At 46.2% G+C, this 17,984-nt stretch overlaps 1 protein-coding gene across 1 annotated transcript; it reads right to left on the reverse strand.

The window, feature by feature from the left end:
* Window positions 1-686: 686 nt before the first annotated feature.
* LOC135383025 (serum amyloid A-5 protein-like) lies at window positions 687-10,158 on the reverse strand. The gene is made up of 3 exons (XM_064612660.1): window positions 10,053-10,158; window positions 4,734-4,938; window positions 687-1,085 (listed from the first exon to the last, which is right to left on the reverse strand). Exons 1-3 carry the CDS (start codon window positions 10,054-10,056, stop codon window positions 848-850), a joined length of 447 nt encoding a protein of 148 aa, XP_064468730.1. The 5' UTR covers window positions 10,057-10,158; the 3' UTR covers window positions 687-847.
* Between the last annotated feature and the right edge of the window lie 7,826 nt (window positions 10,159-17,984).

The raw sequence follows: 17,984 nt of genomic DNA on the forward strand, positions 1-17,984 counted from the left end.
AACGAATTGCAAAAAAGATTTGCTGGGATGTGGTCTAGTTATCCAGCAATACAGTGAACCTAAAATATACTGGAAATCTTGCACAATATTTGTAATTCGAGCAAGAATTGCAAAAGTCCCCGGGGTACAGAGGAGTATGAGTTGAGATTTTTATCTTTCCTAGCCAAACTTTTCAGAGTGTTTGTTATTTGTTAGGTTCAGGTGTAAGGCACTATTGCATTGAATAAAACTGCCAAATATCATGGAACTATTCCTTTAGGTTTTTGAGAAAAGGTACGTTAAATTTTGAAACACACCTAAAAATTTGGCCGCTGACAGAAGTGTGATGAAGCATTTGGCTACAAAACGTGCCAGCTCAAGCCTATGGGCATCCTTAATGACCATGCAAACGTTTATAACTATACCTTCACTTCTTTCTGAGTTACAATGCTTTTAACGACGTGTGGTAAAAACCCTACCATCTCCCCTTAATGCCAGAGAGCTCGTTGTCGTAGGGAGCAAATGTGTAGGAGAGTATCATAGACATGTTGCCGTACAATAGTACTTGAAATATAGTTCTATCAAATTCTTCCCAGCGAGCCGATCCAAATGAGACAAAGCACTCGATAGGGAGGGACGCCGCCCGAATTGGGCCACGTCAGCGAATATACAAAATCGATCTATTGAAATGAGTGACGCAAACGATATTCTTGGGAAAATAATGTAATGATCTTTATTGGCAGACATAGCTAACCTGGCAGCTCTCGCCCATAATGGGTGCAGAACGAGGGTGCTGCTCCTTTAGTTACTAGAATTCCAAGTATACTGGATGGTATTGGTAATATAAAAGGCGGGTTTAACACAACATTCACCTTCTACAAGTTCTGGTAGAAGGGTTGTAGGCGCACCCGACTCGTCTGAGGTAACGATCACCACAGTTGCCGAGGTTCCTTCCGAAGCGGTTGGCTTCCTGGTCTGCAACGCTGTCAGGGCCTCCACCCTGGGAATATTCGCGGCAGTCACTTATCTTCCGGGCAGTTTCACGCGCACTCCTAGACCTTCCACATCGGGACACGGCGTTGTAGTTTGCCTGACAGTGGAAGTACCTGGGGAGAAGATGAATGAGGAGTACATTTTAAAGGCAAGCATAATATGCACGTAACCATGCACTTAAAGGAGCATTCTAGAGGTATACAACATGGCTAAAAACAGTTGCCTTCCTGTAAAGCAGTATGGGAAAAGCATTCATAAAAAAAATATTTCAGCCCAAAGTTGTTTCACTGCGGAGCAATTCACTTCCAAATCACTGCCGTGGTGACTGGTCGGAGCGCTCCAACTGCAGACCACACCTCCTTGTGACGTTTGCGGTATAGAGAACCCCCTCATTCGTTGTTAGGAAAACCGTCTGCTACGAACATTGCCAGCTGTTTCTTGTTGACTGCTATTCATTATATGATTTATACCACGCTTTCTGAAAAACAAAACATATATGCAGCAAGACAAAATAGTATTACGATCACAATAGTAATGTCCGAGGCTTCTATGCAATCCTTCGTAGTACATCTACAACTGGGGAGCGACGCACGTGTCAGCGAGACGTTCAAAGCGAGAATACTTTCGAGTCGTTTGCTGTAGGGCGTCTTTCCGACGTATTCGCTAATTCCGAGTCACAGCAAAGCCTCTGTCCCCACACCAGTGAAGTGTGTGGCCGTAGGGCTCACCAGCGCAGATTTCAGCGTTGCGTGAATAAGAAAGGGTACGCTTGCCTGCCGCTTGCACAAGGTTCCGCTGAATGATCGTTGACGGCCCTCGAATCCTTCTTTTCGAACATCAGGTAACCTAAGAGTGTCAAGCGTCTGGCAAGCACTAGCAGACGGTAGCAGACGCTCCGGCCTCAGCGGTGTTGCTCACCGATGGTGGCTTACGCCACCTCGATCATGTGACCTCAGGCCCAAAGAGGAGGGCCTCTCCTACACCTGTGTCATGCTGACGGACGTCCTGGCCCTCGTCATACGTCTATCCTGAAGGTATTGAGGGTTGCTCACGCACGAGAGATTCTGTGGGCTATTGTAGCCGTCGCAAGTTCCCTACGGTTGTAGTAATTGTGGGAAAACGATTTTCGTGCGCCTAACATTCCATAGCGAACAAAAACAGAAATAAAGTTGTGTGCCTTTAGACCGCTCCTTTAAAGGAGCTAGGAAAGCACATTAATCACTAGCATTTTTTTGAACCAAGTGGTTAATGAGCATATTAAAATGCACCATGCGAAGTAATACTATCAACAGGTGCATAAATATCGCAGAATTCGATTTTGAAAATCGCGACCGTGCGCAACGGTGGCAATACCCGGAACGAGCCGTCGAGCCGCTTGCGTCATTTTGACGTGAGAAAGGTGGAGCCCATGATTGGTTTCGAAGAACATCGTCTGCTATTTTTCACTCGGAACCCCGCTGCAACGGTCGAAGACGTTTCTTTTGCTTTTTCTTTGGCTGATCAGATACAGTAAACAAAGACTGGTCTACAGACACTGTTCAAGGTTAGACCGTGAGATTGTAGAGGCCTCCTCATTGAACTCCCCGGGCGAAGTCAACCAAAAATCGGTCAACCTCTCCCCGCTTGACGTTGCTTTCCCTAAAGCGACCCTCCGGAGTAGGTGGATTATGAAAATAAACTTCAGGTGCCATTTGAACGCTGTTCTCTCCGTGTCTGTGTTTTGTACGCTGTTCGTTATCGTGGTGACTGTTTCTTGTTGTGTTGTTGGTGGCAATACGTATAAACACAGTGCGGCACTAAGCGCTGCTTCACTTCACGCCTCGAAATGATCGCTCCATGGCTATGACCACTAATTCCGTCCGCTATGTCATTATATCAATATACGCTATATCACTAATTCGCTAAGATCACTAGTGCCCGTCACTTTGACTAGCAACTTTGTTAGCCATTCAGTTAATTCCTTATTCAGCAGGTGCACGAGGAACATGCGAGTTGCTCCTGCTCTTTCAGAAACATCACCACCACCGCTGGTGTGTGTATCCAACAGTCAAGCCGGAGCTTCCTTTGCACCGTGCTGGTTGGACAAAGAAATGTGGGAAGCGGCAGTTCCCGTAGTATGTTTGCTTTGATAATTGGATGCGCTGGGGGTGACGTACCCCTGACGTTGTGCGCCGATTCGGTGGAAGGAAAGTGGAACCTCCAAACTGGCACTTTTATTCATGTTTTTAATCACAAACGAAGTAACGGGTGAATCTCGTTCCTTTTTCATAATTATCATAATGACGGAATCTTTCATATCGCGAAGAGATATTTTTGCACTTTAGCGCTCCTGTAAGATGAAGGGTTTTGAAAAAGAAGGGGAGGGCTTTCCAGGGGCATGAGGATCATGCGGCTGCTGTGTCCGCTACATAGTCGCTTTTGTGTTCCTCATTTAATGGCGTGCAACTTTTATTGTTCATGACCATCAATGTTAATTTAAAAGCCTATGTAGGGGCTCTTCGATTTGGGCGCACCCGGTGAACTGGTTCAGGCGGTGCGGCACTTCTGTATTGGTTTTGTCGCTCGCGCCCTCTGCGCTCTCCTATCCGTTTTGTAACGGCGCATCACAAGTTCTGCACGAGTTCTCAGACGGCCTGCACTTGCTGGATAGGAAGTGTAATACAAGTGCATGCGGAGCGCAGACGACACGTCTCTAACGCTGACGGTTCCTTGACACGTGTGCGAGGCAATACCAGTTCCATTGTCGTTTACATATACGTGGTTAGCGATAATGCGGTTATATTTGAGACCTACCGAAGGGATGATTCGCATTTCTGTCTGCATGGGAAGCATATTGCACTTGTCTTTAGTGTGCTGGAAGGAGGTGTAAGCTTTGGAGCGATCAATAATCTTTTCTTTCTCATAAAATGTGCCGAGATGGAGGACCGAGAAGGAAAAACATGAGCACGTGTTCGTAGTATCTTCCCACAGTGTTCCCGTGATAGCCAGGAACACGACTGCAATCTTCCTTCCCTTTCGCACAGGCGAGCACAATGCATACGTCGTCCACTCATCGTTGCTATCGGAATGCATCACCTCCAAAGCTGCTTATAGATACAGAGCCATAACTAACACTTATTCCAATGACTATAGTAGAGCGAATGAAGCGCAACACAGACAAACAGTATACATGAAAGGAAAGGCATGCGTAAAGAATATGAGAGTGGCCGCGGTGCCGAGTATTCACTTGAGAAATGGATCGCCAGAAGGTGTTGCAAAGCAGGAAATGTGACGGCGCTCGAAAGTGTTCCTCGGGCGTTAACTCACCACAGCACTCCACTTCCGGCCGGACTGGATACACTTGTTTGTGGGATAATACTTGTACTGGGAAACAGTGCAACACTTTGCTTTGAACACAATACGGTGCAGTCAACTGACATCGCCGAGGCTTTGTTTGCAGGTACATGAGCTATTATCGAATTTATGGAGCTAAAACATAATGCAGTGATCGGACATCTCACCACAATAACACAAACAAAACCAAAGTGGTCCTTTAGGCAGAGTGTGGGGCATGCCTGTCTAAAAACATGGTGGATTAAAAGGAACGCCGCACCTGGAAAAGATTCACACACTAGCGCTTTTTCTTTTTTCTTTCTCTTCTTTTTTTTTTTTTCTAGTTCAGGTCCCACACCATTATCCGATTCAGTTACTGAAACCTCCCTCTCCCATTTCCAAAGCTCGTACCATGGCTCTGCTCAAGGTATTCGTGTACGTCAACTTACTTGTCGCAGTTCCTGCAGTTAGCTCTACGCATCTCCGTGTAGCCAGCGAGCATTTGCCGCGCAGCGCAGAAGGTGTCCCTGTTCGGTCTGTATCCCCCAGCGTTGCTAAGGCAGCGAAGTATTCCGGACCAGTTGATTCCACCACTTTGTGCTTGGACGACGATCAGCATGCCGGATAAGGCAGCTAGGAAGAACACCGTTATACCTGAATAGTGGAGGAGAAATAGCGGCTGTCTATTGGCTTTCATTGGAATCAGTCGTTTCTCTATCTCTCTTTCATTGCGTTTTATTGACCCAATTTACCTCATACAGAAAGTTACGGCAGAAATCGCTGCCATGATTCTCGTTTAAATGCGATAGCATTCATGACCTCATTGGAGGCATGTTACTTGGTCACAAGTTTTGTGTCCGCAATGAACTCGCAAATTATATCTCATTTCAATGACAGTTTCTGCGCAGCAATTTCTGCCGTAATTTTGTTATGTGGCCATCAAACACCGTTTTGCAGTACGTGTTTTTATTAAACTGATCGAAAGTACTTTGTGGATCCCTTTTAACGCCTCGGTATCTTCGAGGTTGTGCATGGAGCCCCCGTGGCGGTTTCTCGGTGCTTCTCCGGTGACTTGTTGTGTGGATGCCACGGAGGATTTCATTGGAAATTGGAGGATGCCGTTACATTGCCTTTGTGATCCTGTTCGCTAACGAGAGGGGCTCCTAGCCCTTGCATTACCCATCCCACAGCTGTCTCCACTGCTGCTACGGAATTGGTTATCCTGTGTATATTTCCATCAGGGACAATTTCTCAATAATAATGAATCCTACCAGAACCGCATCTGATTTCCCTAGAATTTTTTTTCGCCCTACGATCTCGCTTAACCTCCTCCATCAAACCCGCTTAGCGTCTCGCATTTTACTGATAATGAAATTTGTGGCTCTACGACACACAGCAACTAGGATCATGACCGACAACCACAGCGGCCGGTCTGGGGATTGATTTTGCCCACCAGATGGTTCTTTAACGCGTCCCGAAATCTTAGCACACGGGACACCGTAGTTGGCATCCTCCGCGAAAGACGGCGTGTCAAGCTCTTGGACTTACGACAACGACAGCAGGAGAGAAAAACCTGCACCTGTACTGGCGTTCTTGCGCACGCGCACTACGTCGATTCCGTTTATTGCTGCCGCTCAACACAAGCAACTTCTACCCTGCAACCAATTTGCTGGCGTCCTGACATAGTTTTCGCCAAACATGTCGATGGCAAAGGCCTCGGTTATTTCAACCACCGTTTGGTCTCTATGTTTTGATAGCACAGAAGTCTGGTGAAACATTGGTGCGCATGAGCATTGTCTGCAATGGAGTGCAAAGATTGCTAGACGGGATCGACCAATGGAAGACGCGTGTTCTGTTAATGTAATAATAAGGCATCGGCCAGATTGCAAAACATAGGTAGATTTTTTGTGTTTTACAGTACGGATAAAGAAAGGGTGCTAGAAACTTTTAGAAATAGCACCATGGGACTATCACTCGGCATTGAACTCCCAAAACAAGATGCGCTGCAATTCTTGGATTTATCTATTAGCAATGTTCACAATAAAAAATGTTGGCAATACAATCCCAGAGCAAAAAAGGGACTCCTCCTCTATAGCTCCGCACAGTCAAAGTTGGTCAAAAGGGCGGTGGCAAAATCTGCCATGCGTACATCCCTCACAAAATCCTGTCCTCATACCGTAGGCTCTATCTTTGAGGCGCAATTTGAAAGGCTTAAACTGGAACGCTATTCAGTCTTTCAGTTTTTCGGAAGCATGCTAAAGAAGTCGGAAGACAGGCAGTTGTCTTTCTTCACTGCGGGCTGGATAAATACCTGATAAATATCTGGATAAATACCAGAATGAGCAACAACGTGTTCCCACACGACAAGTACCGCTAACGTAGACTATACTAACACTCGCCAGTTGTTATGTCAGTGATGTAGTATAAACTGTATGTAGAGCGGTCTGGACAAGGGTTAAAGCGGCACGATCGCAGTACGGGAGCGTACTCGTAGGTCCTGGGCGAAGTACAGAGGAAGCTTTCCGGGATGGTCGAGGAAAACTTACAGCACAACCGCTGATTGAACACGTGTCACCTGTCAATCTTGGCACGATAGACGCTGTTTTAACAGGGCTGGTGATCAGTTCTTACCATGTGACGTTCAAAGGAGGTTACATAGCGCGCAGACGAAAGATGCGAAACACGCACTACATCCTGTTCCATCCCGCAGTTGGCCATACAAACATACGACAAAAATTTTTAGAAAAATAAACAGGCCCTAATCGATCCTTTACATGCCACTAAACTAGCCGGAAAACCATAAAGATGAACGAACGAACGATACGCAAGACACATTTGAGGTGTGCCACGAACCACGTCAATAAGTTTGCTCAGTGTCCCAAGACTTGTACAGTAACTTGAGTAGAGTATTTAACTCACGTATCTTAAATAATCTTGTGAGTAACTTGGTATCTAGTAAATATCAGTGAGGTCAGTATTCACTAATATAACCTAAGTAGTTATTTTACCCTACTAGACTTCTACCCTATTAGACAGGATAGAAGACCCGTGCCAAAAGCCGTAGCGAGAGGGCACGTAAAATATTAATATGAGTAGCTCTTTATGAGGTTAGAGCAACAATAAGGAGAAGAACCACAGTTAATTCTGTCGTTTCTAAAGAGCACTTTGTTCGCACCTGTAGCGCGTCTGTTCAGTGTTGTGGGTAATGTGCCAAAAAAAAAATCCAGGGCAGGCTATCCGATAGTAGGAGTTCCTACGTGTTAATAAAGCTTTTTGATAATGTCATTGTTAACGTCATGCTTTACGTATTTCTTTGATGGAGAATTCCGAGTGTGACATCAAAGTATCTTGAAAGTAATGAGTTGCTTTTAGGAGTATTTAATGATATATCTTAAATAGATTTCAAGGTTTGGTATTTAGTACATTACCAAGTTACTTGGTTGCCAGATATTCAGTAACTAAACTTAAATACTTTCTGTGAGTATATTGTACAAACCTGGGTGCTCAACAGTCTGTGTATACGATATTTCGTTGCGTGGATGAACTCACAGCTAAAGGGGACTCAGATAAAGTAGTGCTCAAGCAAAAGGATTCGAAGTGAAGTATACGAATCATTCCTGATTCAGTAGAGGAGAATCTCGTTGGTCAGCATGGCTTCCCTTGCGTTGAGTAATAGGGAAATGGTGTTTATGTCTCTATAAAAACGGGCTGCCTTTTGTCAGTAAATTTTTGTTGAAAGTGTGCGCTCTGTCGTCATCGCATCGTTACTTGCGCTTCCCGAAATATGGACGAACATTGCGTTGCGAATTTTAAGAGGAGTTTTTCATACACTTGACCGATGAAATCGAATTTTGAAATCGCTGTTCATTCCGTAGAAAATTGCTATAAGAACCCGTGATAAACGATTTAAAATTCCTCAGCTAGATTAATTTATATCAAAATACTATTCATAAAGCGCACCGCTGATCTTATTAGCGGACGATATTTTCTTATATCATTGTGTGCCAGCTAAGTGGGAATACAAGCTCCCTCCTCACTAAAGCCATTTGGAGAAGCAATCAATCTCGTTAGCGAGGAGAAGCTGGAACTTAGACAGCGGTGAAACAAAATACAAAAATACAATATCTTGTTATCTAAAAGTTGCCAGTTGATCGAAACTAACAATCAGAATATAGTCGGTCGTAATGGGCGGAGGATGATTCCTGTGTCGCTAAGATCAGATAACTTTTACTCGCACATAAACCTGGAATTTACATGTTGCACATGTCAGGACACATATATTTCAAACCATAGGAGCAATCTGTCGCATCAGCAAATTATTAGCTCAGTGGACGAAAATATATTTTGAATTGTCAGTAATCTACCTTGACTACTACTGCTGTACTTGCTACCGTGCAACAGAAACATTAACACACTGTTGTATACTTCAAAATCGTGCAATATTAATAATAATAATAATAACAATAATAATAATAATAATCTATATTTATGTATATGTATGACTTTCAGGAAAGGGATTCGGGACAAAAGGTCCGGGAACTTGACACAGGCGCCCTGACGCCCTTCAGCGGCATAAATACATTAGTCCAGCATCAACCAAATCAAACTATGGGCCCTATCGGTTAAACAATTCTACCACGAGACATCCGGAAATCAAAAGTAAAATAAGAACGACTCTCATAGTCATGTGAGCACATCAAATTTCAAACAGAGAACAAAGGAACAGAATCCACGTTATAACTACGCAATATATTACATTGTAGAATATACTAATATAGATACAGACACAATACAACTTTAAACAAAAACAATAACACGTACCTATGAGTGGGGCGTCTCGTGGACACCGGAGATGCTCTTACCGAAACCTAACCTGACCTTCCCAACGCTAACCAACGCGTTAGCACAGTTCCCATCTCTTCAATCATATTGGGACAATTGGAATTGAAATGATATCAATATCTAGATTATTAACTTGTATTTATAAAGCTATGAAAATAGGTTTGTGCGTGCCCCTACTCTGTAACTACATTTTTTTCGATCGGAAATCACCAGGACTGCCTACATAATAATGTCCCCCAAGGGACCTTTGGAAAAGAAAAAAGAAAACAATAGAGCTCTTTGCACACTTTTGTGATTTCATAATAAATTATCCCTACGGTTGAGGACTTAAAGGAGCCGCCTTCCTCTGTTTTGGGCGTTTAGGTTAAAATTATACATTTGTGATGACCCCCCGTTTTTAGAGAAAAACAAACTGTGTTAACAACCCTGTGTGTGTAATTTCTTTAAACAATTGTTATAGACGCATACTTGCGACTGTAGCAAGTTGCGTTTCATGTATTTTGCAACTGATAACATTAGTATATATACTTTCGCGGAAGTACTGGTCATGAATTATCTAGTTTATTCAGCGGGGAAGCAGTTTCATATCTCTATGTGTGTGACGGTCATATGTGCGGGATTTTCGGCCTGTTTTGGTATTTCGGGCAGTCATTTTTATTTATTTATTTATTTATGCGGTGCTCTAAGAGCGTTTTGTGGAGAGAGGGTGCTAGTTAGGGAGTGTGGAGGGTGCGCAGGAAGAGCCCCCATTGCTATCAGACCGCCTGGTAGGCCTACGTCTTTACATCTGTCTTCTCCTATATCCAATGTTCTTTCTGTTTATCAAAATATGTTATGGTATTGTATGTCAAAAAGGTAGAAATTCCCTTCAGAAGACCGCCCGCAAAAAAACGTAGAAAGAGTAGAAATGATGACGTTTTACTTACGCATGTTCGTCGAGGTGCGCTGAAGTAAAAAAGCTACAGCCAACAATCAGTTAGAGACGGAGCACACCGCCAATGCAGGCCTGTATTTATACTCTGCATCTACTTGGTCGCACACGTGCGTGGAAACACTTCCGACAGGATAGAGGTGACGAGAAAAACATGTCAGGCAGACGTCGTGCTAGAACGGTCTCGCACACCTGCCTGAGAGCATTCAAAAACTTCAAAGAAACAGTACTGTTGCTCTAGTGTTGCTTCATCCACCCTTTGGAAACAGGAGTGTCCTTCGAATGCTTTACTGAGTTGTCATAAACCCAGGCAGCACAAAAGGTTGCAGTAATATTGCGATGTTGTAGGATCATGGCTTGTTAAAACTATAACAAATATCTATCAAACATTGGCATAAAAGAATATGTCATCTCTATGGATGAGGAAGACGAGTCATCTGAACGAGCACATCTATTCAGATACCGCATGGAAAAGTTTTAAATGGAATACCGTGAACTTTTATGATTGTTTACAGTCGACAGTTGCGCAATTCCCACGTTCTAGACATTGGAATGCAAAAACAAGCAAGTTGTTCCCTTTGAACATTTTGCTGAATAAAGCATGAAACAGGAACGCGAGAGGTACATATACTTTTTATACGGACTTCGATTCAAAATTTGGTACAGTACAAGCTGGGACAATTTCAGTAATTTGACTGTGTCGTTTAGTCTATCGTCGAAGACAAATGCTCTGCATCGTCCACCACGCGATGACAGTGACATCCTGAACACCTAAGCCCTGTAACGCCGCTTTTGAATGCAGTTGTGTCGTGTGATAAATGTGTTGTGGCGTGGCGTGTTGAGCTGGCGTTGTCTCCTTCATTCGTGCTTGTTTTCTTTCTTGTTTTTTGTGCGCATTCCATAATGTCATAATGTCCTGTCGTAAGGCCCAGAATTATCATGCCAGAAGATTTGATCATTGTGGCCATTCAAGAAACAAAACAGACGAATACTTTAAAGTGCCACTACGGGCTACAAAAAGGACATTTATTACATTTCCACCCGTGTTGAAAGGGTGAAAACGCAAACCATATACGAGTCAGTCGGTGCTTGTACTGCATTTCGAAATAACCCACAAAACTCCATAGTTTCGGATTTTACAATCGTGGTTGACGTCACAACAAGCTATGCGTCAATTTCCTAGCAATATCCTGTGCCTCTACTCTCCATCATTGGAGGACTGCAGCAGCTGCAATACGAAGACGGATATCGACCTCGAGAAGCAATGCTGCTAGCCGCGTGGTCAGATTTATTTATTTTATTTATTGATTGATACATATACCCACAAGGCCCAGAGGGCATTAAAGAGGGGTGTGAGCAGGACACGACGCAAGGTCAAAGCACAGTAACAATTTATAAACATGCAGACGTAACAAAATGACAATAAACGAGCAACTTTGACAAGAACATATTAGTGATATTAACGCGACAATATACAATGACATTATATGGGAAGGAGGTCGCACCCGCTGTTTTTGAATTCTATAATACTAGTAATCGAAGTGACAGAACCAGGTAAACTATTCCATTTTGATGAGGTGCGGGGAATAAATGAGCCCTGGAATGATCACGTTGAAGAACGCACTACACCTACTTTTTGACGATGATCAACACAAAGGGAAAATGTACGATGGTGGTGTGACCAAAGAAGATTTTTGAGTCGCGTTGTGATAAAAAAAATTATGGAACAGGCAGAGGCGGAGCATTTTCTGTCGTAAAGAGAGATAAGTTAATCGTATGTTAGTTTTCATAGCGGTGACGCTGGCAGTGCGATTGTAACAACAACAACAACTTCATTTTCGGCCTTGGAGAGTAGGGAGTTTCATCGCAACAGGCGATACTCTACCCCAGTGCTTGGTGGAATGGGGGGAATAAAATAACGAGCCCCTTTACAATAACGATCGAAGTCCGATGGTGTCCAGAAATGTCAGAAGAGCTTGGAGCGCAGAGCGTTGCTGGGCTGGATTGGGCCAGGGACCAAGCAATTTCGGTAGGGAGAAAGGGCGAGAGTCCAGCTGACGAAGAGACTCGGAGAGTGTGGTTCGGGAAGGTTCGTAGTGAGGGCAATGAAGAAGAATGTGCTCCAGATCCTCAAGAGCACCACAGTGGCAGCAGGTGGGAGAATCAATTTGTCTCAAGCGGCAACGCCACTGAGCTGTAAAGGCCACATCGAGGCGCATGCGGTGGATTAATGCAGCATCCTGACGAGATGTGTTTCGTGGCATGCGGAAAGCGAGCGTGGGATCAACTCTGTTCAACATAGAGGGGGGAAGAATGTCGGTTGTCCGTTGGCGGGAAGCCAGGGGTGTCACTAGACGTCGCAGAATTGAACGGCGGTCTCCTCTCAGCAGAACAATACGGGTCCGGTTCCGAGACGAGAGTGCTGCTTCTGCGGCGCTGTCGGCCTGCTCGTTCCCCACGACACCACAATGGGCTCGAACCCACTGGAGAACTAGCCTGTGGCCTGCGGCGTAGATAGTGTGGTAAGCCATTAACACGTCCGTGACTAGGGGTGCGGATGGGCCTCGTATGCCGGAAGTTTCAATTGCTTCAAGTGCAGATTTGGAGTCTGTAAAGACTGCCCATTCCCGGGGTGGAAAATCAGCGATGTGTTGTAGAAAGAAAAGGATGGCATAGAGTTCCGCAGCTGTGGAGGAGGTTGGATGTGAAAGGCGTCTTCCGTGCACGACGCCTTCGGATGGAATGACGAAGGCTGAGGCGGACTTGTTGTTTCGGTATGCGCCATCAGTATAATGCTGCCGTAAACGTAGAAAACTTCCCGTCTACCAGAGCATGAAAATGGGCTCGGAGGACTTGAGGGGGGACCTGATCTCTTCTTTGCAGAAGGTTTGGGAGGCGTACAAAAGTGGGCGGTACCGGTAGAGACCAGGGGGCTTCCGGCGGTATAGTGTCCTTAGTTATGAAGCCAGTGAGAGTCCGGCGTGTCCTCTGCGCTACTCAATCAGAACTTCAATCGGGAGCTCACCAGCTTCAGCCAGTACTTGTCGTGTTTCAGCCATTCTTGGAACTCCGAGGCATCGACGAAGGCTTCGAGCAAACAGGGACCGAAGCGTATTTAATGAAGTTGTTGATATCCTGTGCAGAATAGGAAGGCTGTAAAGCACAGTTGCCCTCACCAATGCCGCGTGAACCGCGAGCAGGGAACGCTGATCACAGCCCCATCCTGGGCCAGAAAGATGTTGGATTGCGGGGAGCCATCGCTGCACTTTAGTTTCAAGGTGTTTAATGTGCCGAGCCCAGCGCAAGTCCGAGTCGATTACCACGCCAAGGAAGCGGTGAAAGCGTACTGGTTCTAGCTTCTTTAAACCAAGCCAAAGTGGGAAATTGGCCATAGCTTTACGCGTGAAAGGGAGCTCGACACACTTTTCGGGTGAAAGGTCCATCCCGAGGTGCGTCAGGTACGTATGGATATTGTTTAAAGCGAGCTGCAGGCGGCTCTGGAGAGCCGGGCGTGATTTTCCTACTGTCCAAAGGGCGACGTCATCTGCATACACGGAGAACGACACTTTGCGAGGAATTACTGATTGTAGGCCGGCCATCACCACGTTAAAGAGTGTCGGGCTGAGAATGCTTCCTTGGGGGACTCCTTGGGGAACAGGATGCTGAGGGCTTTGGCCTTGGGACGTACGGACAGCGACAGTTCGGTCCGTAAGGAAGTCTTGGAGCCAGATGAAGAGCCGACCGGATACTCCAAACGAGCGCAAGGCATGCAGCACACAAATGTGCGAGACGGTATCATAGGCGCGCTTGATGTCGAGGAAGACCGATCGGACGATCCGTCGATGGGCTCAAGCATGTTGAACTGTAGAGACTAGGTCGAGAACTGGATCCATGGAGCTTCGGTGGCGACGAAATCCAGCCATTTCGTGAGGGAACGCACGTCGTTTTTCGAGCCACCAGTCGAGGCGATGCAAAACCATTCTCTCCATCAGTTTCCCCACACAGCTTGTCAGGCTCACCGGGCGAAAGGAGGATAGGGCATTTGGGGGCTTGCCTGGTTTCAGGATGGGAACAACCAAGGCCTCCTTCCATGTATGTGGTAAAGATCCTTGTTGCCAAGACGTATTATAGACATGAAGGAGAGCTTGGAGTGACCGCCCGTCAAGGTTTCGTAGGGCGGCATAGGTGATTTTATCGGGCCCAGGGGACGAGCTGGCGTTCACAAGCTTCAACGCTGCCTTTAGCTCGATGAGTGTGAAGTCGCGGTCCATAACTTCCGGGGGACGGGGCCAGTCGTGGTGAAGTTCAGCCGTCAAACTGTGGACAAAACTGCGGTGTAGGGGCGTGGTCGAGGCAGCCGCCGGAGTCGTTAGTACCACACCGAAGTCCGTCGCAAGCGTGTTCTCGTCTACACTCTGAACGATAACCAAGGCCGCGAGAGGATTCTTTTGAGGGGGCGCCTCCTTCAGAGATCGGATTGTCCGCCAGATCTTCGTGGCCGGATCGAACGGTGAAAGGTGGTGGCAAAACTTACGCCAACGCTTCCTGTCCTCGTTTTTAAGTTCTCGTGTTACTTTAGCTTTCATCCGGCGGTATTCCACAATGTCCGTAAGTTGCCCTGTCCGACGAGCCGTTCTTTCTGCTCGGCGACGTAATGCTCTAAGGTGATTAATAGCGGGGGAATGGCCGATGTGGCCTGTTACCCTTTTAGACATGACCACCGCGTCCTGAATACCGCGGGTAATTGCTTGAGAGAGAGCCTCTGGGGACATACCGGTGTGCACAGATGTTCTGAGGCCCGCACGAAAACGTCTCCAGTTTGTGAAAGAAATCAGTCCAGCACTGGCTGAGAGGGGCAGTCTGTTGTGCGAAATATATAGAGGAAAATGATCGCTACCTCTAGTGTCGACGTCCGTAGCGCACGACAAGTGGCGAATTATTTCGGTTGAGGACCACGAGAGGTCCAATACATCAAGTGACATTGGGGATCGCATGTAAGTGGGCTCGCGGTTGTTCAGCAGGCACATGTTATTATTCTCCATTGCCTCTAACAACCTCCTTCCCCTACTGTCCGTCCTTCGGCTTCCCCAGGCCGAGTGATGTGCATTGAAGTCCCCTAGCACAAGCGCCGGGGCTTCCAGAGAACCAAGTAAGCGTTCGAGGTCACTCCACGGGACCTGTACCGCGGGAAGGATATAGATACTGACGACCGTTAACAGCATGGGGCCAAGGCGGATCCTGCATGTGACGTAATCATAAGAGCGATGACAAATTGAGCCGATGGGTGCAGCAACGAGGTCATTGCGAACGTATAGCGCTGCTCTACTCTCAGGGGAATGATGAGAGCGATAGATTGTGTATCCACTAACACGATGTGTACAATCCATGCCGTGTTCGCATATAGCTATGAAAGGGAACTTGTACTGTTGGAGATGTAATTTAAAATCTGGGAGCTTGTTACGCAGGCTTCGAGGATTCCACTGCATGGCCAGGGCTTTTTTATACAATTCCGTCATGCTGATGCGAAGATAATGCCTCCAGTGCCAGAAGCGCTTGAACCTCGGGCAGTTGCGACGCACCAGGAAAAGCAGAGACAATGGCCTTAAGGGCAGCGAGTACCGCTGAGAAGAGTCCCAGAGGAGGCATATATTGGGGGGCTGATGAGGGTGCTGGTTCCGTCACACTGGCGTAAGTGTTTGTAGTCTGTCTTGATGGACGAGGAGGCTGTGCGCTTGTGATAGGCGTAGCCGCGACTGTGTTCAGCGACCCTCGTTTACCTGGTGCAGATCGAGGGGGTAGTGCAGGAAATTCTTGTGCATTTGTACGAGACGGGAGTGTGGCACTAGCATCCCTAGGAGCGTCAGACGGAAGTCGTAGGGTTCGGTCTTGGTGCCTCTTGGTGGCGGCGGTCTTGACAGGACATAAAGAAAATGATGCGGGATGGCTGGATTTGCAGTTAGCACACTTTGACTCTCTTTTATTGTTACAGTCTGATCTCCGGTGAGGTCCGGCGCAGATGCCACACCGTGTAGAATCTCGGCAATTTCGTGCAATATGGCCAAATCGTTGGCAGTTCTAACACTGTATGGGGCCATCTATGTACTCTTGGACTGTGAAGGTCTGAAACCCACGGGCAATTCCGGGAGGAAGACGGATTGTAGGTTCAAAAGTCAGGATAACGCTCCGTAACGGGGTGAACACATCACTGCCATCTTCTGCTAGGGAATGCCGAACCTGTCGCCGTGCTGATAAAACCCCTGCGTCTTTAAGATAGAGCACGAGGTCGTCGTTCGAATACTCTCTTGGAACATCATATATCTTGCCCATATTTCTGGCGTACGATTGGGGTATGGATGGCATCACCGGAATGCCAGCTAAGCACTTAGCAGACAAAAGTTGCGGGCGGCTGCTTCGGACCGTACGGAGACGAAGAGAGAACCATCTCGGTGGAAACGGTGGTGCATAACCTGTTGTTAGGTTAGCAGGCGTATCTCACTAGCGACCGCATTAGGATTCACCTTCCAGAAGGAGTAGTCAGTAGTTGCTGGTCGAAACAGTATGGGGATACCGCCGGCTCGGTTCTTCTTGTAGGTGACAGTGGTGAACGGGTCATGAAGTGAAGTGGCAAGGTTGCTATCGTTCATCGCATCTGTCTGCTGAGGAGCTGGCGGTGCCGAAGTGTCCATGGTGTTATCGGGAACATTCACGATCTGTGGAATGTTGGGATCACCAGAGGAAGGGCTCCCTACCCGTTGGCGTTTGGCGGGGCTGACGGGGACCTGTTGACCTGTGGTAAGTGTCATAGAGACGTTGGACCTCCCGTCCAGATTGCGGCGGGAGGTCCGTGATGGTTCGATTTCTTTTTCAACGGCTCTGAAAAAGCCTAAAGGCTAAAGGCTGTTCCACTTCACAACGACGGTTATCCTCGTTGCTCCAGTTGCCTAATATAAAAACGCGTAGTTGCCTAATATAAAACGGGCTGCTGTGTTCTGAACTGACTGAAGCTACCAGTTTAGACGAGGCAAGTGTTTCATATAGCGTGGCCTTCACGTGAACCGGGGCTCACGAGAAGTTTCGACGAATGTAGCCCAGGGTGCGGCACGCGTTATTAGTCACGTGTTATTAGGTGAGACATCCCCTGTCGTGGTATTTCCCAAAACTAGAATATATATATATATATATATATGTATCAGGGATGGGCATAAATACACCTTTCGGGTATTTAAATATAAATACTAAATACCACATGTTTTCATGTATTTAAATGCTGCCTATAAATACTTTAACATGAAAAACGGTTAGGAGCAACTAAGATTTATTTGAACAAGAACTTTCGTGCAAGAGACTGCACTTCTTCAGGTTCTTTATGATGAAAGTAATTAAATACAATATAAATACATTAAGACAGTATTTAAATACTCTAACTACTTCTGTAAATACTTTGAGCCGTCCAGGCAGATTATTCTTTTAAATTATATAATAAATGGAGCCACCTGATGATGCATCTCTGCTGCACACAGTGCCCACATATTTCTTTGTTTTTCCGTAATGCAGTGTGATGATTTCAGCATCTTGCGTGAACAGACTTTCCATTGAATGGAAACGTCTCCTTCAGTTTCAGGAGCAGCGAGTGGGGGTATTAGACAGGACGGTGACGAGACAAGAACCGACGGGTTCTTGTCCCGAACTACATAAATGGAGTGCTCGTTCTTTGCGTACTGCATTTACTCTATTCAAACAATATAGCTAAGCTAACTTATGGAAATCTTCCAACTAAACATGCAAATCGCATTTGCATGTTTAGTTAGAACATTCCATAATACTATGGAAGGTTTTGTGCTCCTGCAAAGTGCACATCTTGCTTATACTTTTGGCTCAGTGTTCTTCTACCTTCTCTAGCTCTAGCTTCTAACACTCTGATCTACGG

This window comes from Ornithodoros turicata, chromosome 2 (assembly GCF_037126465.1).
Source record: "Ornithodoros turicata isolate Travis chromosome 2, ASM3712646v1, whole genome shotgun sequence".
In the NCBI taxonomy this organism is placed as follows: domain Eukaryota; kingdom Metazoa; phylum Arthropoda; class Arachnida; order Ixodida; family Argasidae; genus Ornithodoros; species Ornithodoros turicata.